General features: G+C 48.2%; 1 protein-coding gene across 5 annotated transcripts in view; it reads left to right on the top strand.

Annotated features, from left to right (window-relative positions):
• The window catches only part of LPP (LIM domain containing preferred translocation partner in lipoma), a 277,203-nt gene that overhangs the window by 176,959 nt on the left and 76,056 nt on the right, over positions 1-24,188 (top strand). For all 5 annotated transcript variants that reach the window (XM_060274249.2, XM_060274252.2, XM_060274253.2 and 2 more), the window contains exon 6: positions 14,364-15,020. In XM_060274249.2, the coding sequence (XP_060130232.2) occupies positions 14,364-15,020 (657 nt within the window). The remainder of the gene's footprint in view (positions 1-14,363; positions 15,021-24,188) is intronic.

Here is a 24,188-nt window from a genome sequence, read left to right as displayed (position 1 = left end):
AAACTGAGCCTCACATTCTGTTCTTGCGCTGATTCTCCGGCCATTCTCCTTCGGCACAAGGATCTCATTTAGGGGAGCGAAATTGCGGTGGTGTGTCATCAGAGGGGGGGGGGAATGGGCTAAATCACTGTGTTTAGCTATTTGGCGAAGCACAAGGCAACCACGCAGAGGCCCTCTGGAAATCTGGCTCGTAATTGCTGGAGTTGCTGGTGAGGCGTCTTACCAGGGAGCAGATAATTAAATGTAACATCAGGTCGGGCATGTAATTGCTATGTATCCATCAGCTTGTCTCTGCCTCTAATAATTTCTATGCCAGAAGATGATTTCTGCGTGAATATGTTTCATCCCGACACCCAGATCCCTCATCCTGCAGGCATACGTGTAAAGGTAGCAGAGATTTCCGCTTTTTTTTAAAAAAAGGGAAAAGGTTGCAATGGAGGCACATTCTGGCTGCCCACCTGCTGATCCCAAAGGCTCCTTGTCGTATGAAAGCCCCCACCCCCATCACTAAGAAGGGGAAATTTCCTAGTCTGTAGTAAACTGCACAAGCAAGTGGGATGTTGAGATGACGATGATTATTTTTATTATAACCATCTCAGAATAAAATCAGAATATAGAACCGCGAAGATCTGTGTGTGCCCCATCACTGAGGCCATTCTTGCTCACTAGAAATCCAAGCGGCCTCTAGGATCGCCAGACATTTGCACAGCTCGGGACACACGCAAAGCACCTGCTTCTTGGCACCCTCTGTGGTTGTGCAAATCCGCATTTTCTTCACAGCCAGCAGCAGAGAAGTCGGGAGGAGAGAGCCTGAGGAACGAAACCATTCCAAGCAGTACAGTACTGCCTTCCTTCCTCCTGGTGTTGAAATCATCCTAAAATCTGTCTGCTGCTGGCTCAAGCCAGTGGCCTATTGAGTCCAGCCTCCTGTTCTCACAGTGGCCAACTTTGTCCCCATGGGAAACCCGCAAGCAGGATCTGAGCGCCAGAGCCCTCTCCCTCCCCAGTTTCCAACAACTGGGATCCTTTTCATAGAATTGTAGAGTTGGAAGGGACTGCACGGGTGATCTAGTCCTGCAGGGCAGGAATCTTTTACCCAAAGCGGGACCCAAACCCACAGCCCTGAGATTCAGAGCCTCATGTTCTCCCAAACTGAGCTATCCCTTCAGTCCAGAAGCATTGCAGCCTGCTTCTTGGCCCTGAACGGGCTGCTTGTTCCCTGCAACTGAGGAGGGGTGCGCAACGGCTGCAGGGAGAGAGGAAAGCCATCGGTGCAGGATTCTCCCTCGCCGAGGATCCTTCCTGCCAATGTCACGGCTTCTCCTCTTCCCGCCTTGCTTGTAGAGCGACTAAGCAGCGGTGACGGAATTCGGTGGCTGCCAGCATTAATTATTTCCGCAGGCTCTGTTTACTTTCCTGCGCCTCGGGGGAATGTTGTACGTACAGACCGCGGCGGCTCCCATTCCATCTCAGCGGCGAGCATCACTGACGCAGTGGTACTCCCCAGCATTGTCCTTCTGCTTCCCTTCATGCGTAGGATTTTTATGAAAACGCACGCACGCACACACACGCACACACACAAACCCCACCACCCTGCTCTCGTTAATTCAGTCGCATCCATGGCGGGGAGAGACCCCAGGTTACCCCAGTAACCAGCGCAGGCTAATCCTCGCCATCTATTCTTGCTCAGGTCTAATGAAATTAGCACGCCTCTGACGTCTGTTCCCGGGGAGGCGATTCTGACGCGGCGACCCCAACAGGGACCTGTGCCCTTAACAGTTGTGCTCATCTTTGTGGCAGGACCTCGGCGAGGAGCGTGCAGGGATCAGGCCTCGCACGCTTGGCTCGTCGTGTTCGGAACAAAAGGTGCCGCAGCAGCATCAGACCTGGAGCGGGGGGTGGGGGTTCATGCAAATGTTGCCGGCAGCTTGTGCAGGCCCTATCAGGCCTCCCACAGGCCCCTCCATATGAATTAGAACTCGAGGCTCTTGCTTTTCGCCATCTGCCGTCGCAGCGCAGGAGGAAGGGAAGGGAGCCTTGGCCTCGTGGCCTCACTTCTAGACAACTGAAGAGGAGAAAGAGAGACAGAGAGCAAGGCTGGAGTGCAGGGCTGGGTTTGTCCCTTTCTTGGGAGCTTTAGCCCTGCACCCGGTTTCCGTGATTTCTTCCCGTTGCAAATGTTGTCAAGGGGAAGAGAGGGTACCATTCCTCCCCATGGCACACACACAAGCACAAACCTACCTTCCACTCTTTTTAAATGTACTTTTCAGATGCTAAGGTGCCACTGGAAGGATTTTTTATTTTTATTTTGACTGCGTCAGACCAACACGGCTACCTACCTCTGGTCAGACCTCACCTGGAGTACTGTGTCCAGTTCTGGGCACCACAGTTCAAGAAGGATACTGACAAGCTGGAACGTGTCCAGAAGAGGGCAACCAAAATGGTCAAAGGCCTGGAAACGATGCCTTATGAGGAACGGCTTAGGGAGCTGGGTATGTTTAGCCTGGAGAAGAGAAGGTTAAGGGGTGATATTATAGTTATGTTCAAATATAAAAAAGGATGTCATATGGAAGAGGGTGAAAGGTTGTTTTCTGCTGCTCCAGAGAAGCGGACACGGAGCAATGGATTCAAGCTACAAGAAAGAAGATTCCACCTAAACATTAGGAAGAACTTCCTGACAGTAAGAGCTGTTCGACAGTGGAATTTGCTGCCAAGGAGTGTGGTGGAGTCTCCTTCTTTGGAGGTCTTTAAGCAGAGGCTTGACAGGCATATGTCAAGAATGCTTTGATGGTGTTTCCTGCTTGGCAGGGGGTTGGACTGGATGGCCCTTGTGGTCTCTTCCAACTCTATGATTCTATGATTCTACCTGTAACTAGTATTCTGGAATAATGTAAGAACAAAAGGGGAGCCTGCAGGATCAGGCCAGCGGCTCATCTAGTCGAGCATCCTTTTCTCACAGGGGCCGACCAGGTGCCAGTTGGACACCAGCAAGCAGGATCTGAGCAGTGACAGATCTTGGGGCCTCAAATTTCAGTGGTGCCTTGTGCAGCACAAAACCCCAACCCCCAATCTCACAGCCCGTTTTAAATAATAGTTGTGTCGTCTCTGGTGTCATCCTGAGGCTCTGTGCCCAGTGCAACCAAACCAGTTGGACCAATCTGCCTCTAATCTGAGCCAGTGTCAGATTTATGTATAAGCTAAACAAGCTATAGCTTAGGGCCCCACTCTCTTGCCACCCCAAAAAATTTTTTTTAAAGAAAATAAAGAAACCAAGTGTACATTTCCAGAATATAAGATAAAAAACAAATAAAACAAAACCTACCTACAGCAACAGTGTTTTGTGTTGTGTGGGCTCCTATTTGTTATGTGCAAATGGCTTGAGATACCTATGAGGTCCATAAATTACCATATAGCATATAAAGGTAAAGGGGCCCCTGACCATCAGGTCCAGTCGTGTCCGACTCTGGGGTTGCGGCACTCATCTCGCTCTATAGGCTTCCGGGTCATGTGGCCAGCATGACAAAGCTGCAGAGCAGCGCACGGAAACGCCGTTTACCTTCCTGCCGGAGCAGTCCCTATTTATCTACTTGCATTTTGATGTGCTTTTGAACTGCTAGGTGGGCAGGAGCTGGGACTGAACAACGGGAGCTCACCCCGTCACAAGGATTCGAACCGCCGACCTTCTGATCAGCAAGCCCTAGACTCTGTGGTTTAACCCACAGCGCCACCTGGGTCCCAATACAAAAAGCAGCAACAATTTGTTGTTGAGAAACAGGGCCGTCTCAAGCATGTCGGGTGCCCTGGCGCCGTGATGTGGAGATCACTCTTGCGCCCCCGCCCTGGTGGGCAGGCACAGTGTGCAGTATGGCTTTCGCGCCCCCCTGCCGGCCCAGCACCCTGGCGCCACCCCGGCGCCCTGGCGCCCCGCCCAGCCTACCCCCTAGAGCCGGCCCTGTTGACAAAGGACAGCTGGACATATAAAGGGCCCCATTACCTTCCGTAGCTTAGGGGCTCATGAAACCAAAATCCGGCCCTGATCTGAGCACAGGAACAACTCTCTCCTCCTGTGGTTTCCAGCAGTGGGTATTCAGAAGCACCGTAGCCATTGATAGCCTCTCTCCCTCCATGGATTTGTCTGATCTTATGAGGAACGGCTTAGGGAGCTGGGTATGTTTAGCCTGGAGAAGAGAAGGTTAAGGGGTGATATGATAGCCATGTTCAAATATATAAAAGGGATGTCATATAGAGGAGGGAGAAAGGTTGTTTTCTGCTGCTCCAGAGAAGCGGACACGGAGCAATGGATTCAAACTACAAGAAAGAAGATTCCACGTAATCATTAGGAAGAACTTCCTGACAGTAAGAGCTGTTTGGCAGTGGAATTTGCTGCCAAGGAGTGTGGTGGAGTCTCCTTCTTTGGAGGTCTTTAAGCAGAGGCTTGACAGGCATATGTCAGGAATGCTTTGATGGTGTTTCCTGCTTGGCAGGGGGTTGGACTGGATGGCCCTTGTGGTCTCTTCCAACTCTATGATTCTATGATCCTCTTTGGCAGCCACTTCCTCCTGCAGGAGGGAGTTCCATAGTTCCACCCTGCGCTGTGTGAAGGAGAACTTGCTTCAGCCTGCCCCGAATCTTCCCGCTTTCAGCTTCTTAATTTTGCTCGATTGCCTCTGAACCTCTGCTGCGAGCTGCCCCTGGGAACATGAGGCGCACATCCGGTGAAGGCATAAGCGCGCACTTGAGGTCCAAGCCGTGTCTCATGCGCAGACTCTTTTCCGCTGCCCATCTGCGCAGCCCGGGGATCTGGGGCCCGAGACTTCGTAGGTGGCTTTAGAGACCGAAGCTAATCCTTAATGGCGGCGAAATTAATGGCCTACCCGTGTTAATGCGTTAGATAAAAAGGCAGCCAAGGCTTTAATTGAAGTTCATCCCCTCGTGAATTTCCCTTTTCTGGCACAAAAGGCTCGAAATCAGCAGAATGGCCTTCAGGAAGCTTGTTATTTGAATGGATTATGATATGGCTTTTGTTATATAACTTGCATCCCATTTCTGTTTAGAGGGAGGGGGGGCTATCTCCCTCCACCCTCCCTGCTTGGGTACGGGTAAAAATACGTACAGTATATCCTATATGCTAAGAGCAAATTCAGCAGGATCAGGCCACTTTAAACAGGCATGGCTTCCTGGGAGTTGTTAAGTGGGTGCTGAGACTTGTTAGGGAGACCCTTGTTTCCTCCCTCCCCCCCCCCCCAGCTACGATTCCCAGAGCGGTTTAACGGTCAAACCCTCTCCTCTGGGAATTGTAGTTCTCTGTGGGGGATCGAGCAGGGTCTCCTAGCAGCTCTCGGCATCCTGAACGAACTACAGTTCCCAGGGTGTGCTTTGGGAGAGAGTCACAGCTGTTTGAAGCGGAATGTCATGGTTAATTATGATGATAATAATAATAATTTATTATTTACACCCCACCCATCTGGCTGGGTTTCCCCAGCCACTCTGGGTGGCCCCCTATCGAATATTAAAAACACAGTACAGCATTAAACAATAAAAAACATGCATAAACAGGGCTGCCTTCAGGTGTCTTCTAAAAGTCAGATAGTTGCTTATTTCCTTGACGTCTGATGGGAGGGCTTTCCACAGGGCGGGTGCCACTACCGAGAAGGCCCTCTGCCTGGTTCCCTGTAACTTGGCTTCTCGCAGCGAGGGAACTGCCAGAAGGCCTTTGGCGCTGGACCTCAGTGTCTGGGCTGAACGATGGGGGTGGAGACGCTCCTTCAGGTATACTGGACTGAGGCCGCTTAGGGCTTTAAAGGTCAGCACCAACACTTTGAATTGTGCTAAGTAATGTACTGGGAGCCAGTGTAGGTCTTTCAGGACTGGTGTTATGTGGTCTCGGTGGCCGCTCCCAGTCACCAGTCTAGCTGCTGCATTCTGGATTAGTTGTAGTTTCCAGGTCACCTTCAAAGGTAGCCCCACGTAGAGCGCATTGCAGTAGTTCATGCGGGAGATAACTAGAGCATGCACCACTCTGGCGGGACAGTCTGCAGGCAGGTAGGGTCTCAGCCTGCGTACCAGATGGAGCTGGTAAACAGCTGCCCTGGACACAGAATTGACCTGCGCCTCCATGGACAGCTGTGAGTCCAAAGTGACTTCCAGGCTGCGCACCTGGTCCTTCAGGGACACAGTTGCCCCATTCATGACCAGGGAGTTGCTATGTGCTGGGCTGAATTAGGGCCTCTCTGGGTTTCTGGGGGTCACACTTGTGCCATCCCTCCTGCCCAGGAAGGACCAGATGTGCTTACAAGCTCATTTTCCGTTTCCACCCGTGCTGAGTCACCGACACAAAAGCAGGGGTGGAAACGCCTTGCATTTACAGAAATATGTATGCTTCCCAGAGAATTCTTTCTGCCACCGCCTCCATTTCTCATGCATTGTAAAAAGAAGCTGTTGTTGAAAGAGACAATGGGATTTTTTTGTTCAAAAGTGGGGCACTAAGCACATGGGTGGATGAATCTCCCAATTTTGGTTTCTTCCACATCTCTATATCAGCTCTTTTTCTCTCTTTTTTAAGTTTCTCCAAAATCCACCAGCATTTTATTTATTCATTCATTTCACAGGATTCATACACACTGCAGGGTTTTTGTGTATATATATATATATATATATATATATATATATATATATATATATATATACATACACACACACACACACACACACACACACACACACACACACACACTAAACCAGTGTTTCTCAACCTTTTTTGGGCCACGGCACACTTGTTCCGTGAAAAAAATCACGAGGCACACCACCATTAAAAATTATAATTATGACTGTAAGAAACACTTGCCAAATATTGCTTTCCGGCGGGTCAATGCAAATCGCCCTTCTCGTCGCCGCACGTCGCGGCACACCAGCCAGCGTCTCGCGGCACACTAGTGTGCCACGGAACAGTGGTTGAGAAACGCTGTACTAAACTAAACCAAGCCAAACTCTCAAAACACTTTACAATGAGAGAGAAAGAGGTGATAAAATTACCATTTGCAGCATTAAAGTGATTTTTAAATTAATATACTTTTAAAAGTTGGCTAAAGCCTAAGAACAGATTAAAGCACACATCAACATTGGGCACGTCTAGGTAGACTTGTATTTTAAAAAATGTTGTTGTTTTTTTTAAAGAAAGAGCCAAAAATGGCACAGCAAAGGCACTTGCCTGATGTCAAGAGGCAGGAAGTTCCAAAGTGCAAACGATGCACATATTTTCACCTAAGGTACACACTTTTGCTGAAGCATTTTCCTGAGTTTCGAAGTCATTTTTCTGAGTTTACTTCGCGTATTATTTCAGAAGGTACAGATCAGGCAGACGGCAGAAAACCTCCGTAGGGATTAAAAAAGGGATCTTCAGTATGTGCGATTTAATGCCTCCAAATTTCTAAGCCACCCTTCCCTGTGATCATATGGGCTCCTTGCTGTTCGCTAAGACAATATATTGGAGGGAAAGACCTTGTTTGCCACTGGTTTTGTTATGTTGGAAAGGCAGACTTCCTGTTTTTTTTTAACCCGAATCTAATCAGCTGCAACCCCTGTAATAGCACTCTCCAAGTCAAACATAGACAGTGGAGTAGAGAGGCTTCATCATGTCAGTTATCTTCATTTTTAAAATGTTTTGCTGTGGTTAACAGTTGAATTCAGAACTAAAAATAGGAAACAGCAAGGTGGAAATTAAAACCAAAGTAAATATCTGGCTGAGCCAGCCTTGGTGATTATGCAGTTTGTAGGGTCAAGTGCCAGGTCTTAATTAAGTTTTTTTTTCCCTCCTCCTTATTGATTTATGCTTCATTCTGATTTATCCCTCATAACATTTGTTACTACGTCTCTTTCCCCTGTTTATATTGCGAATGACCTGCGGTTAGAAGCAATAAATTTGAACCCAACGGAGTTCTATTATTTGTGCATTTCCAGCTTCTGAAGACACCTGTGCTTCTAAATTGCTTCTTCCCACCTGGCCGGGGAAGCAAACAGCAGCAAACCAGTAAACTTTGTACGGTAGCCCCAGGGTCATCCGCAGGGCCGGATTGAGGTTTGATGAGGCCCTAAGCTCCTGAAGGTCATGGGGCCCTTTAAATGTCCAGCTGTCCTTTGTCAACAACCATTTGTTGCTGTTTTTTGTGTTGAATATATCCTAGATGGTGATTTACGGACCTCATAGGTACCTAAAGCCATTTGCAATATGTTGCTGTGCAACCAGTCCATGCAGAATGTCGGCACCCTATATATAGAAAGGAGCAAACCAGGGATATTTTAGGGAGCAGGCTAGCAGGCGGGGCCCATGGCTTACATCATAGGAGCCCACACAACACAAAACACTGTTGCTGGATGTTGGTTTTATTTTATTTGTTTTTATCTTATATTTAGGAAATGTACACCCAGGGGTTTTTTCCTTTAATTTATTTTTTTGGGCCCCCCAAGAGAGTGGAGCTCTAAGCTATAGCTTGTTTAGTTTATACGTAAATCCAGCACTGGTCATCCTACAAGAGAGGATCCTGACATTAGGATTTCTGGACATCCAATGCCCCTGCATTAGGTGGCCAACTCCCAAGAGACTGTGATCTACTTTCAGAATTAAAATCTGGCGGTGATCTACCCCCATTTTTTGGGGTTCAGCTCAAAAGTTGTTGAGCTTTTTTTTAGGGAGAAGGAAAGGGGGGTGACCAGATTTGGTAACCTTTTGGGGGGAGCACTGCCCAAATACTTTTCTTACGGGGGATAACAGAAACTTTTAGAGATTTCTTGGGAGAGAATTGCATAAAAGCACTCACAAAACTGTACGCCGCACAAACTCCTTTACCCACTCCATTAACCTGCCTATCAAGATTTCTTAAAAAATACACGCCTTCATCCATTGTTAGTGTTACACCTGCATCACCATTTTGGTAACCAACTGTTCGATATCAGGCGAGTACTATGTCAGGGCCAGCTTCAGGGAATCCTTAAGGTGCTCATCTGTCATGTTTGAATGTTGCTCTCTCTCTCTCTCTCTCTCTCTCTCTCTCTCTCTCTCTCTCTCTCTCTCTCTCTCTCTCTCTCTCTCTCTCTCTCTCTCCCCCCACCCCCACCCCATCAGCTAGGGGCACCCACCCACCCACCTCTCTCTCTAGCTGGCTCCCAGTCCCTTCTTGAGTTCCTTATCAATCACTTAGTTTCCAAATCTAAGATTACCTTCTTTCCTCCCATTTATAACTTCTTTTTAACAATTTACCCATCATACTTCTCTTTACCTTTATTACCCAATATTCTCTAGCCTTTTACCCCAAAATATTCATAATTAATTTTCAAAATCTTCTTCCCCCTTTTTCTTCCCACCCTGAAAACTAAATCTACCCCCTTTCCTTGGAATCGATGTCTCCTTGGAATCTCTGGAGAGACAAGAGTTCTTGAGGGTTGTTTTTTTTAGGGGGAGAGCTCTTTTCTTTTAGGCTGGCGATCACTAAGGAACCCACAATCTACCCGGGATCTACCAGAAACGTCCTGGGGATCTACCGGTAGATCCCGATCTACCTGTTGGCCATGCCTGCTCTACCTGTTGCCATGCACCCTGGAATTTTTCGGACGTATCTGGAATACTGCAGTCGGAAGCAGTCTCCGGGCGGAAATCAGCAAAATGTCTGGGAGAATCCAGGTGTATGGCAACCCATGTCAGCAGTGGCGTTTTTGGTGATTTTCCTTTTTTTAAAGCCCCAAAACTTCAATTTTGTAGCCAAAAAGAAAAAAAAAAGACTCAATAATTTTGCCAAAAAAAGTTCCAACAACCTTTGTCCCCAGATTTTCACTTTTTTTGAAATATGTCAAACCCTAATGAAGCTGAATGCTGGGAGATTCAGGAGAGATGAAAGAAAGGACTCCTTCACACAGCACAGAGTTAAACTACGGAACTCCCTGCCACAGGAGGAAGGGATGGCCACCAATTTGGGTGGCTTTAAAAGAGGATGAGACAAATTCCTGGTAGAGGAGAGGACTATAGATGACTCCTAGCCAGGACGTCTGTGGTCTGCCTCCATGCCCCAGAGCCAGCATTGCTGCTGAATGCCAGTTCTGGAAACCCCAGGAGGGGAGAGGGCTGGTCTTGTGTTTGAATCCTGTTTGAGGCTTTCTCATTGGGGCAACTGCTCTGCCACTGTGAGGGACAGGATGCTGGACTAGATGGGCCCAGTACATTTCCGAGCACAATTCAAAGTGTTGGTGCTGACCTTTAAAGCCCTAAATGGCCTCGGTCCAGTATACCTGAAGGAGCGTCTCCATCTCCATCATTCTGCCCGGACACTGAGGTCCAGCACCGAGGGCCTTCTGGCAGTTCCCTCACTACGAGAAGCCAAGTTGCAGGGAACCAGGCAGAGGGCCTTCTCGGTAGTGGCACCCACCCTGTGGAATGCCCTCCCATCAGAGGTCAAAGAAAACAACAACTACCAGACCTTTAGAAGGCATCTCAAGGCAGCCCTGTTTAGGGAAGCTTTTAATGTTTGATGGATTTCTGTATTTTAATATTTTGTTGGAAGCCGCCCAGAGTGGCTGGGGGAACCCAGCCAGATGGGCGGGGTATAAATAAATTATTATTATTATTATTATTATTATTATTATTATTATTATTATTATTGCCAAAAAAAATCTGTGTAATTTATGTATCCAGGGAAAGTGTGCATTAAAAATAAACGTCAAGATAATGTAGAAAAATGCATTATAAAGGGCAAAAGAGCGTACAGAAACATACCGATTAGGACCAGGGCGCTTTAAAATGCTAACATTTCCATGAGGACTTCTTTATTTTGAAAAATATGGAAATGTGGTCAACTGATTGGAAGAAAACGAGACACCAGTAGAAACTAAAATGAACAGACCCAATCTGTCCCTCCGCTATTTCAGAGTGCAGGCTGATGCCCGCAGGATTGGGGCGGTGATGCGCCCAGGCCTGAATTCTCCTCCTCACGGATATGCCCTTGCACCTAGAAAGCTAGCATGTCAAGGAGAAGGGGAGTTAATGACCCCTCTTTCTAGAATCTGGTTTTCTGCAAGGAGGGAATGTGTTTGCATGAGCTGCTCGGCAAAGGTTGACACGCAAAGACGCACAGCCGTGAGAACCGAAAAAGGATATGAGGAATATTTCAGGATGCAAACCTGTGCCTATTATTTCCTTCTCGCTTCCTTACTTGAGATGCCTCCTCCCCCTCCTCCTCGCATTAATCCCTTTCCCTTTTCTGAGTACCCCCATCCCAAATCCCTCTGCCTTCATGTTTGGCTCTTTGACAGAGGCTGCTTTGTTCTGCCTTAGTGAGATATCGATTTTTTCCTTTTAAACATCAGTAGCCGGCAATGCCTTTTAGCTCTTGAAAACACACACACAAAAAGACCTTCATTTCTCTTTAATGTGGCTTTATCGCCGGGTTTAAAGCAAAGGTGAGCCAAACTTTCCCCTGCATCTAACACCCCCTTCCTACACGCCTGCCCCGAAAACTGCTCCCAGGCAGGGGAGGGAGAGCTTGATCTCTCCGTGGCTTGATCTCTCCTTCCTGGCAAATCACTTTTTTTCTTTTTTGCAAATGCAACTTGTAAATGAAAGAAGGGAGGGAAATTAACCTGGCTTAACCTGTTTTTTTTTTTTTACCTTTCTCCCAAGAGTCCAAAACGAAGACCATACATCAGCGCTGAATGGTGTTTTACGGAATCATAGAATTGTGGAGTTGGAAGGGGCCCCATGGGTCATCTAGTTCAACCCCCTGCAATGCAGGAAGCACCTCAAATATAATTTAATCACAGGGTTTTAATGTCTGGGGTGAGTGGTGACTCTTGATGGGAGGAAATGTCCACTTTCCCCCGCTTACAACTAATTATACAGTCAAACGGAATCTGTCCCGGAAGTCCGGTTCAACTTCTGAAACATTCGGAAACCAAAGCTCCACTTCCAATTGGCTGCAGGAAGCTCCTGCAGCCAATCGGAAGCCGTGGAAGCCCTGTCGGACATTTAGCTTCCGAAAATAGTTTGAAAACCGGAACACTCACTTCTGGTTTTTGATTGTTCGGGAGTCGGAATGTTCGACTCCCAAGGCGTTCGGGAGCCAAGGTACGACTGTATATATATTTAATTTTTCTTCCCTTTGTTAACTGGTTCTGTCACCCAGGAGAAATGTATAAAATAGGACACAATTCTTTAGATAGAAGTCCGGTTGCAGGAACTCATGAATGATGAATGAAACTTTTTTTGCATCAGCCGTCGGCCATAGCAGCAAAAGAACATTGTGATACACACAGAACAAAATAAAAAGTCGGTGATATAAAACACGGCTTAGGGTCCCGAATAAGTAAAGGTAAAGGGACCCCTGACCCATTAGGTCCAGTCGTGACCGACTCTGGGGTTGCGCGCTCATCTTGCATTATTGGCCGAGGGAGCCGGCGTACAGCTTCCAGGTCATGTGGCCAGCATGACAAAGCCGCTTCTGGCAAACCAGAGCAGCACACGTGAACACCGTTTATCTTCCCGCTACAGCGGTTCCTATTTATCTACTTGCATTTTGACGTGCTTTCGAACTGCTTGGTTGGCAGGAGCTGGGACCAAGCAATGGGAGCTCACCCCGTCACAGGGATTCGAACCGCCGACCTTCTGATCAGCAAGCCCTAGGCTCAGTGGTTTAGCCCACAGCGCCACCTGGGTCCCACCTAGGGTCCTGAATAAGCAGTCTAATAGTGGACCTTATTCTGATTGCCCCAGCTAGAAACCTTGCCACCTTTGCAGTCATCTGCTCCTCTTGATCTGCCAGGAGAAAGGACACTGGGGCAGTGGCTGGGCGACCCAGAATGGTCAATAAAAGAGGGGTGATAATCTCGTTCCTCAGGTCTTTGTAAAGAGGGCAAGCCAGGAGGGCATGTGCAACTGATTTGGTGCCACCATCTTTGCAAGGACATAAGGGTTTTTCGTATGGAATCCGCTGGAATTGTCCCCCAAGTACAGCCGAGGGCAGTGCATTCAGTCTTGTGAGGGTAAAGGCGCGTCTATATTTTGGGATTGCTAGATTATACAGATAGGGTAGGGGGCGCACGTGGTGCTGTGGGTTAAACCACTGAGCCTAGGGCTTGCCGATCGGAAGGTCAGCGGTTCGAATCCCCGCGATGAAGTGAGCTCCCATTGCTTGGTCCCAGCTTCTGCCAACCTAGCAGTTCGAAAGCACGTCAAAGTGCAAGTAGATAAATAGGTACCGCTCCGGCGGGAAGGTAAATGGCGTTTCCGTGTGATGCTCTGGTTCGCCAGAAGCGGCTTAGTCATGCTGGCCACATGACCTGGAAAAACTGTCTGCGGACAAACGCCGGCTCCCTCGGCCAGTAAAGCGAGATGAGCACCGCAACCCCAGTGTCGTTCGCGACTGGACCTAACTGTCATGGGTCCTTTACCTTTTTACAGGTAGGGTTCCAGAGAGCTCCATTTGTCTCAGAAAGCTGGGCTATATATAATTATTTTATAATAATAATAATAATAATAATAATAATAATAATAATAATAATAGGGGTGCTACTGTTTTGGGACAGCTATTCCCTTCTTGGTGGTGGTTCCTGCCCTGTGGAATGCCCTCCCGTCAGTTGTCAAGGAAAGAAACAACTATCTGATTTTTAGAAGACATCTGAAGGCAGCCCTGTACAGGGAAGCTTTTAATATTTTATGAATTATTGTATTTTAATACAGTGGTACCTCGGTTTAAGTACACAATTGGTTCTGGAAGTCTGTACTTAACCTGAAGCGTACTTAACCTGAAGCGAACTTTCCCATTGAAAGTAATGGAAAGTGGATTAATCCGTTCCAGACGGGTCCGCGGAGTACTTAAACGGAAAGTACTCAAACCGAACCGTACTTAAACCGAGGTATGACTGTACTTTGCTGGAAGCTGCCCAGAGTGGCTGGGGAAACCCAGCCAGATGGGTGAGGTATAAATAAGTTGTTGTTGTTGTTGTTGTTGTCATCTTATCCTATAATATAATAACAATAATTATTATTTTTAATAATAATAATATGTGTTAAGTCTGCAAGCTGTGCATATTCTGTCTACTTCAGGGGTCCCCAAACTTTTTTTTTCAAAGAAGGCCAGATTTGATGAAGTGAACATGCATGAAGGCCGACCAGAGTTGTTGAGCTTTTTTTTAGGATTGAACTTGTTGAGGGTTTTTTTTAGGAGACTTTGGACATACCTGGTTTACTTAAGTTGTCACTCTTCTTTGGCTGGCTGCTCTTAAGCCCTCGTAGCTTGGAAAAAACCAGGGGCAAATCTTCAGGCACATGTTATTCCTGACCCGAATTAATGGTCTGCTGCCGGTGTCTCTCTTCCCACATGCAGGGCTCTGGGATCCCGGGTGGATCTCCCATCGCTACGCCTCCAATGGCCACCCCGGTCACTGGGCACAAGCGCATGGTCATCCCGAACCAGCCTCCCCTGACGGCCACCAAGAAATCAACATCCAAGCCTGGCGCTCAGCCCATCCCGGTGACCCCGGTCGGCACCTTGAAACCTCAGCCAGTTCCGGCGTCCTACAGCACAGCTTCCACCCCGAACCGCCCGACCTTCAACGTGCAAGTGAAGTCGGCCCAGCCGGCCCCCCACTTCCAGCCACCAGCCCCCCAGTATAGCAGTCTGGCCCCCAACCAAGCGCCTCAACCTGTGTCTTCTCTGGGTCCAGCGCCCTACGTGCCGTCTCAGCCCCGGGCTGCGGATTATGGCTACGCGCCCCAAACTGCCCCTCACCCTGAGCCAAGCTATGGGTACGGGGGCCCCCAGGGCCGCTACCAAGAGCCGGCCTACCCCGGAGGCTACGGAGGGAGGAATGGCTCAGATCCATCCTATGTGCCGCAAAATGCCTGGAAGCCCGAGGCCACATACCCTTCTCCCGGGTCTGCCGCCCTGAATCCCGCAGGGCAGTACCCGTCGTCCGGAGCCAAGAAAACCTACATCACAGAACCGGCCGCCGGGCCTCAGCCCCCTCTGCTGCAACCAAAGGTAAGAGGCAGCGTCCGACCCCGGCAGTGGGTGCGAGGAACGGGGAAAGGCATGGGTCTTGATTCCCATTGGCAGGTTGAGCTGGTTATTGCATTTCTATATTTGGCTTCACGCATTCAGAGGCGCCCCAAAGCGATTTGCAGGAAGGCAGCGGGACATGTGAAATGCATTAGGAGAATTGGTAATACAGCATCTATTTATTTGTCGATTTATTTCGTGGAATTTTATAGGCCGCTTGATCGCAGAATAGAACCCTCGAAGCGGTTCACATGAAAAGATAACACAATGCAATTCTCAACAAGGAGAATGAGCAAAAACAAGGCAAAAATAGGCTGGAAACAGATTTAGGACTCGCATCAACTGTCTCAGCATCTAAACAGGAATGGGTTCAGCAGGTTTCTGAAAAGAGTGTTGTGAAGGCATTTTCCTGTCAATAGGCAGGGAGTTCCAAAGTCTAGGAGCTGCCACACAAAATGGCGAAGTTCTTACAAACGCCGAACAGGTCTTATGCGGCACCTATAGAGGGGCTAATTCCGCCGACTGAAGCAGCCAAGGGCGCAAATGTGGGGTAAGGTGATATTGTTGGTAAAGTGGACCCAAGTTATTAAGAGCTTTATATACCAATAATAACATCTTGATCCGGTAGCAAATTGCCAACCCATGCAGATCTCTGAGCAGGAGCGCTATATGCCTGTAAGCCCTCCCTCCCGTCAGCAATTGTGCTGCAGCTTCTGGTTCAAGCACGAAGGAAGCCCCATGTCAAGCGTGGAGAGTCCTCCCCCTCCCTTCGGTAACTTCACAGATAAGCATTCACGGGCAGTTGATATATTTATAGTCCTTTTATGGGAGCAATGTGTTGCAAGCCCAATATACGGCTCTCCGCAAGGAGGGCAGTTGCCTACTCTAAACCCTCCTTCCAACTTCCGCAGTGAGAAAGATGCCAACAGGAAGTTCCTCCCCCCCCCCGCCTCCTTTGCTCTCTGATACGTCCAGACCTCCAAGTCCGTGGTGAAAGGGGGGGAGTCCCCCACACTCTTGATTGATTTCTCTTCTAGCTGTCCCCTCCCTTCTGGCTGCCTTGTCATTATCTCATAGCTGGGTAACGCCTCCCTAATCTGTTCAGCTTCTAAGTCTGTGTCTGCCTCTCTCTCCGCTTCTGAAAATGCTGGTGGCGGGGGGGGGGGGGAGAGGAATATTCCCCCTCCTCTTATGAGAGAAGCTGATCCGCCTGCGACTGCATTCCCCAATCTTCAGATCCAGACCGTTCCCTGACACCCCACGTACAAATTCAAACATACAAATACAAAATATTAAAAGTGTTCATCCATGAAAGAGCTCCAAATATCTGCGGCTGGAGGCAGCAATGCCTCTTAATGCCAGGAACCCGTAGGAAAGGAGTCTGCTCTTGTGTGTGAACGCTGCTTGCGGGTTTCCCGCAGGCAACGTTTTGGCCTCTTTGAGAGAAGGATGCTGGACTAGATGGGCCTCTGGCCTGATCCAGCAAGCTCTTCTTACGTTCCTAACCCATGGTCTACATATAAAGCGAATCCACAGTTAGCTGTGACTGCCTCCACAGGGATGCCTTGCGCCTTTAGGGTGCTCATATCCCCTTTGTGTTTTGTACGGTGTCTATCACGGGGAATCCGGGTGAAGCCTGGCTCGCATATAATGACTAAAGCTGCCCAAGGTAAAAGAGAATGGAGTGTTTTCCGGCATCACAGGGAGCTGGACTGGATGACCCCTGGGGTTCCCTCCAGCTCTACAATTCTGTGATTCTATGATTCCAGAAGATTTGCAAGCAGATTAAACTTTGAAGAGCCCATCCTATTCTGCGCAAACAAAGCCACCAGCAAATTCAGTCTTCCTATATGACTTGGGACCAGGTGTGGTTGTGTGTTGCTTTTATCCTTGCAAACATTGTTTTTGGAAGACCCGCTTTGCCTGCCCTTTGGCAAATCAGGGATTTCCATGCTCATCTTAAGCACTTGCAGTCACCCCGATCTAACCAGCAGCATTTCGGTGTGCAAATCGGAATTTCCATTTCCACCTTTGCAGGCTGAAAACACGTTGCTCCTTTCATGCCACCATGAAAATGTATTTTGTATGTCCGTGTGATATGAATAACATCAACATCGGGAGGGGAAGAGTCTTTTTGCAGACCTTGCTTGCGCCCAATCATCACCTTGCCATGTGCCTCTGCTGTGCCTGCTGTCCTTTATTGGAGGTTTTTAAGCAGAGGTTAGATGTCCCCATTAGGGATTCTTTAGTGGTGATTCCTGCATTGTGGGGGGTTGGACTAGATGGCCCTTGGGAGCCCCTTCCAACTCTACAATTCCATGATTCTGCGCACAGGGTTGCTGGAGCTCCGGAAACAATCCAGCCTGCATGAACGAAAGGCCTGAGTCGGTCCATGGGAGTTGCTAAGGAAACTTTTGGTTCCAGATCAAAGGGTCACATCCAGAGGCAGAACCCCCTCAGAGTGGATTTTGGATTTCTCCTCCTCTTGAGGAAGGCTTAAGCACCTCTGATGATGCTTAACATGGGGTTTCCTGCACTTCAAGCAGATAATTCAGCTAATTAACTCAGTGTGTTCCTAGAGCAGGTGAGGGCAGAACCTCTCTGAGAACAGCAAGACAGCAACTGAAACCCGCAGTTTTGCAGTGTAACCTTCCAGGCCCTTGATCATCTTGGTTGCCCTCCTCTGCCCACCTTCCAGCTTGTCAACACCCTTCTTAAATTGTGGTGCCCAGAAATGGTGCTTCAAAATGATGCTTTTGAATTATGGTGCTGGAGGAGACTCTTGAGAGTCCCATGGACTGCAAGAAGATCAAACCGATCCATTCTGAAGGAAATCAGCCCTGAGTGCTCACTGGAAGGACAGATCGTGAAGCTGAGGCTCCAATACTTTGGCCACCTCATGAGAAGAGAAGACTCCCTGGAAAAGACCCTGATGTTGGGAAAGATTGAGGGCACTAGGAGAAGGGGACGACAGATGGTTGGACAGTGTTCTTGAAGCTACGAACATGAGTTTGACTTCTGAATACTAGTGGCTGGTAACTGCGGGACTGGAGAGTTGCCCTTGTGCTCAAATCCCGCAAACATCTGGTTGACCACTGTGAAAGCATGATGCTGGACTGCATGGCCCATTGGCCTGATCCAACCGACTCTTCTTATGTTCTTAGGTACTTGAGCAGGTGGGAAGCAGGCAGGTCTCCCGAGAAACAGCTCCATTTCCCAGCTTCACTTGGGGACACCTGGTTGGCCACTTTGATGACAGAACGCTGGACTAGATGGGCCTCGTATGCTCAGATCCAGCCACCAGGCTCTCCTGAAGTCCAAATCTCCTCTCTGGCTTTTCATAGATGAAGAATTCTATTGAAACTTCCCCTGAACTCTTATGAAAGGCAGGTGAGAAGTCCAAAAGAACTACCAAAAGGCCAGTTCAGGCATAAAGACTCAGGATCTCATCACTGGGTGACATGCAACCTGTCCCCTTTTCATTGAAAAGCACTTTCGGTTTCTAAGGTAAGAAGACCACCTACTTGGTGTCATGGCTCACTGGATCTTAAGGAGTCCTTGACTGCTCAGAGTCCCAGAAATGGTGGAAACTTTCCCACTGGACTATCCCAGGAAGCAGTTACTGGGCCTCCCTCTTCTACAGAGATTTCTACAGACAAAGAGGAAGAAGCCCAACTCTTCAGGATTCAATCTTCCTTGAGCACTAGCCCTCAAGGGGGCTAGACATTGGGGCTCCCTTGAGTTCTTGCATCTTGCCTTTTTATCAGGATGCCATTCTCAGGGGCAGCGGTGGGGACATGCTACCATGTCATCAGATCATGTGATCCCCATCTTAAGTGGAAAACTGGTCTTCTCCAGGGAGGAGAGTCAAGCCCCACAAACGTTCCTGCTACATCATTTTTCATCTCCTCCAACTCAGGAACCAGCACTGGAGCAACATCTGAAACAACTTTTGCTCAGAGCTCCCTGTGATCTGTCCTGTGATCTGTCCATGGTCCTGATGCTTTGCTGTCATCTCCTGGCTCCCCAGTTCTCGGATTGCTGCCCCTTCCTTTGCATTTCACAGCTTCTTGGGAGTGGGGACATTCTCTACCTGGTTGACCAGGCAACACCTCCCCCAAAGGGTTCACAAGCAGTAGAAGACTAAGAAGGCGTTGGAAGCTCAGCATATTCTTGAAAGATAAAAGGCCAATCCACATCTATTAAGCACGTCATGTAAATGGAATCACCAGGTTTGGGGGTAATGTAACCCTGAATATGGTGCTGCAGGAGACTCTTGAGAGTCCCATGGACTGCAAGAAGATCAAACCTATCCATTCTGAAGGAAATCAGCCCTGAGTGCTCACTGGAAGGACAGATCGTGAAGCTGAGGCTCCAAGACTTTGGCCACCTCATGAGAAGAGAAGAATCCTTGGAAAAGACCCTGATGTTAGGAAAGATGGAGGGCACTAGGAGAAGGGGACGACAGATGGTTGGACAGTGTTCTTGAAGCTACGAACATGAGTTTGACCAAACTGCGGGAGGCAGTGCAAGACAGGAGTGCCTGGCGTGCTATGGTCCATGGGGTCACGAAGAGTCGGACACGACTAAACGACTAAACAACAACAATTCCAGGTGGGGCCTGACCAAGGCAGAATAGAGTGGGACAATTATTTCCCTTCATCTGGACACTAACTTCTGTTGATGCAGCCTAAAACAGTGTTAGCTTTTGTGTGGGTTGTTTGTGGGTTAGCAATGTGCTGCACATGAATGTGCAAGAGGCACAATACCTGGATGCTCCTTTCTTATTCCCTCTTAACTTTGTGACAAGACTTCTTCGGATTCATCTTTCCAGCTAGCTGAGGAATCAGGAGTGGTCTACTTAGAGCCAGAAGCCCAAGAAGAACTCTCTGAAGATTCATTGCTAGTTTCCTTTGATTCTTACATTTTTAATATGGATGCAGATATAAAATCTAATATTTCCTGCCCTTCTTCTCGAGGCTCCAAGCAGCTGACAGGCAATAGCCTGCATTGAAAGTGTTTCTGCTGCAAATTTCTAATAAATCTCTTTCCTCCACGCCGAATCATCTTTGTTCAGCTGCCAACTTCCTTTGTTGCTGTCTTGGACAGATTTGGGGAGGAGAGGGCTATTGGTGGCTAGTAGCCACGATGGCTATGCTCTGCCTCCAAAGCATAGCTGCCAAGTCTCCTGTATTCCCCGGGAAACCTCCATTTTTCCAGCTGTCCCCAGCTGAAAAAATGGATTTTTTTGTTTTCTCCCGGTTTATTCTGGCGCGGTGGCCATTTTGGAACTGGGCGGAGCATGCTCAGAAGCGACTTTTGATGCTGCTTTGCCCAGTTCCAAAATGGCTGCAGCGCGACTTCTGGTGTGGCGGCCATTTTGGAACAGGGCAGAGCAGCATCAAAAGTTGCTTCTGAGCATGCTCCGCCCAGTTCCAAAATGGCGGCAGCGCTACTTCCGGTCTGCTACTTCCGGTCCAGTCCCTTATTTCTCAGGCCGGAACTTGGCAGGTATGCTCCACAGTTGGAGGAAGCAATGTTTCTGAATCCTGGTTGCTGGAAATGGCAGGAGGGGAGAGTGGCTCTTGTGCAAGTGAGCAGACAAACCTGTTGGCCAGCATTTCTGCTGAGATGCTCTTCCATTTCCGACAGCCGCGCAGGGGCAGAGGAAAGTGGGCCTCTGGCCTTGCAGATTCTGATTGTTTTTGAGAGCCAACGTTACCAAAAACCAGACATTTCCAAAAGGCATTTCCTTGCATAACGAAGCCGTAATAATGGGGGGGGGGGCGTGTTTGTCCTGTGGGCCCTATTAGGCCCCTTCCGTTCGATGCGCACAAGCGATGATTTGTTTTTCCACTTTCCTTTCGGAAGCCTTGTTACCGGGCTGTGCAAAGAGTACCTTCTCTCATTTCCCTAGCAATGCCAGCACCTCTCGCCGAAGCCTGCAATTAGACGCTTTGCAGAATAATAGGACTGAAAGGGGAATGGCAGGATCTTGTCTGCGGCCTCCAAACCGACCCCATTTGTATAAAATTATACGGGAACACAAAAGATTAAGCGCTCGCTCCGGTGCGCGGATGCGCCCTCTCAGACCAGCCGCTGCTCATGGTCTTTTTTTGGTAACAGAACACTTTGTACTTTGGAGATAATTGACTGTGGAATATAACATTGTTTATTCAAAAGCAGGTCACGCAGAAGAGGGCCGCTTGCCATGTTCCTGCTCGCACCTTGCCTTTGATGCCCATGCAAACTCATGAACATGTGTGCCTCCATACAGCCATATACCGGTATACACACACACACAAGAGAGAGAGAGAAAGAGAGTATATTGTTTTAAATCACACATGCGATTCAATTTCAGCCTAAGCTGGGTTTTCAGTAAGGCGGCACCCAGTGCTTTTTTCTGGGGAGACTCAGGGGGACAGACACCCCTATACATTTTGCGAATCTTCGTACAGTACTTTTGTCCATTTACTGTATTTATTTCCCCCAGAGCTGAACTATAAAATGGTGATTTTCTTGAGTCAAAATGAGAGCATCCCTGAACATTTATTAAGAACAAAAGCACTGGTGGCGCCTCTCCCTCTGCTAAACTGCGATGTTCAAGGGGGCTGGGGGGGGGAGGAGAGCTAGGGAGGTCATCATCGAAGTAAACTTGTCTGGTTTTTAGGTTATATTCTGATCTGCCCATTGTTTGAGGAAGCTGGGCACAAAGCAGAGCAAACACAGAAAAAGACCTAGTGGCTTACCGTAGATACCGTAGAGTGGGACCTTGCCTGAGGTTTCACTTCACCTGACCTGGTAGAGGTAAAGGTAAAGGACACCTGGACAGTTAAGTCCAGTCAAGGGCGACTATGGGGTTGCGGTGCTCATCTCGCTTTTCAGGCCAAGGCAGCTGGTGTTTGTTCGCGGAAAGCTTTCCAGCTCATGTGGCCAGCAGGACTAAACCGCTTCTGGCGCAACAGGACACCGTGACGGAAGCCAGAGTGCATGGAAAAGCCATTTACCTTCCTGCCACAGCGGTACCTATTTATCTACTTGCACTGGTGTGCTTTTGAACTGTTAGGTTGGCAGGAGCTGGGACAAAGCAACAGGGGCTCACCCCAACGTGAGGATCTGAACCGCCGACCTGATCAGCAAGCCGAAGAGGCTCAGTGGTTTAGACTTCAGCGTCACCTGACATTGTAGGAGCATAAGAATGGCCTGCTGGATCAGGCCAATGGTCCATCTATTCCAATATCCTGTTCTCACAGAGGCCAACACAGATCCCCCGCTCAGGATTCACACACACAAGCAACCCTCCCCTCCTGCAGTTTCCAGCAACTGGTTTTGAGAGGCATTGCTGCCTCCAACTGTGGAGGTGGAGCAGAGCCATCCCGGCTCGTAGCCGCTGATACGTTTTCTCCTCCTCCATGAATTTGTCTCATCCTTTTTTCAAGCCTTTCTGGTTGGTGTCTAGGATCTAGGAGTCTTGGTAGACCACAAACTTGACATGAGTCAGCAGTGTGATGCAGCAGCTAAAAAAGCCAATGCAATTCTGGGCTGCATCAATAGGAGTATAGCATCTAGATCTAGGGAAGTAATAGTACCACTGTATTCTGCTCTGGTCAGACCTCACCTGGAGTACTGTGTCCAGTTCTGGGCACCACAGCTCAAGAAGGATACTGACAAGCTGGAATGTGTCCAGAAGAGGGCAACCAAAATGGTCAAAGGCCTGGAAACGATGCCTTATGAGGAACGGCTTAGGGAGCTGGGTATGTTTAGCCTGGAGAAGGGAAGGTTAAGGGGTGATATGATAGCCATGTTCAAATATATGAAAGGATGTCATATAGAGGAGGGTGAAAGATTGTTTCCTGCTGCTCCAGAGAAGCGGACACGGAGCAATGGATTCAAACTTCAAGAAAGAAGATTCCACCTAAACATTAGGAAGAACTCCCTGACAGTAAGAGCTGTTCGGCAGTGGAATTTGCTGCCAAGGAGTGTGGTGGAGTCTCCTTCTTTGGAGGTCTTTAAGCAGAGGCTTGACAGCCATCTGTCAGGAATGCTTTGATGGTGTTTCCTGCTTGGCAGGGGGTTGGACTGGATGGCCCTTGTGGTCTCTTCCGACTCTATGATTCTATGATTCTATGGTGGCTGTCATTACTGCCTCCTGGGGAAGTGAGTTCCATAGTTTATGCGCTACACAAACAATTCCTGTCTTTTGTCTTTCTTGAATATTCCAGCATTCGGCTTCATTGGAGGTCCACAAATTCTAGCGTTAACAAGAGATGGAGGGAAATTTCTCTCTGTACACTTCTTGCTAATGCAGTCCGTCAGGCTGGCAAGTAGCGCAGAGAGGGGCTTCTCTATTTTGAACCCATCATTATGGAGCTTCCTTCTTTGGGAAGTTCTCTTAGCAGCCTTTTTCACTGCTTTCAAATTGCTTCCAAATATCTCTCTTGTTTTTCTCTACTTTTAACTGATTAATCTGAAGCTGGTCCAGAGTTTCTAGGTTCAATTAAACCGACAGTGCTCTTTTCCACCTTGCTATTTCCCCCCTTATTTTATTTTTTTCTGTTTTACTGCTGGGTTTTCAACTGAACTGTTGTTGCCTTTGTGTGTATTTCACCCTTTTAATCTATCTTGTTGCTGCCTTGAGAGGGCTGGGAGCCTATGAAAAAGAGTATATAAAAATTAAATTAGCTTAAGGAAGAATTCAAATTGTTCTCTAGACAGTGCCCACTATAAACCCCAGTGTCTTGCATACTTTCGGATCTGTTCGCTGGGTAGTAGACCTGTGTTTGAGTAACTCCAAAAGGGCAATATTTGATTTTCATATTGAAAACAAGGAATATTCCGCTCAGTGTACTTTTTTCATTTATCTGTACAACAACCCTGCAAGGTAGGGACTATGATTGCCAAGTTGCATTGGCGGGGGAAGTAAGAGGCTACTTCTAGGCAACTGGTGAGTTGCTTGGTGAGAGATTTGAACCAGGGACATCCGCCGTGGATTTCCATCCTTTCAGTGACAGAACTGGCAAAACTGCAGCCCCCCCCCCGGGAAAGCCAGACTCTTCTCATTATCCAAGCTATCCTATTTTTTATTTTTATTTTTTGCCCATTTTAACGCTTCCAGGCCATTGCCATCATACCCCTTTTTGGTATGATAGA

The sequence above is a fragment of the Zootoca vivipara genome, chromosome 5 (genome assembly GCF_965207765.1).
Source record: "Zootoca vivipara chromosome 5, rZooViv2.hap1.1, whole genome shotgun sequence".
In the NCBI taxonomy this organism is placed as follows: domain Eukaryota; kingdom Metazoa; phylum Chordata; class Lepidosauria; order Squamata; family Lacertidae; genus Zootoca; species Zootoca vivipara.
Note: the sequence above shows the minus strand (reverse complement) of the source record. Positions and strands in the feature narration are given on the sequence as shown.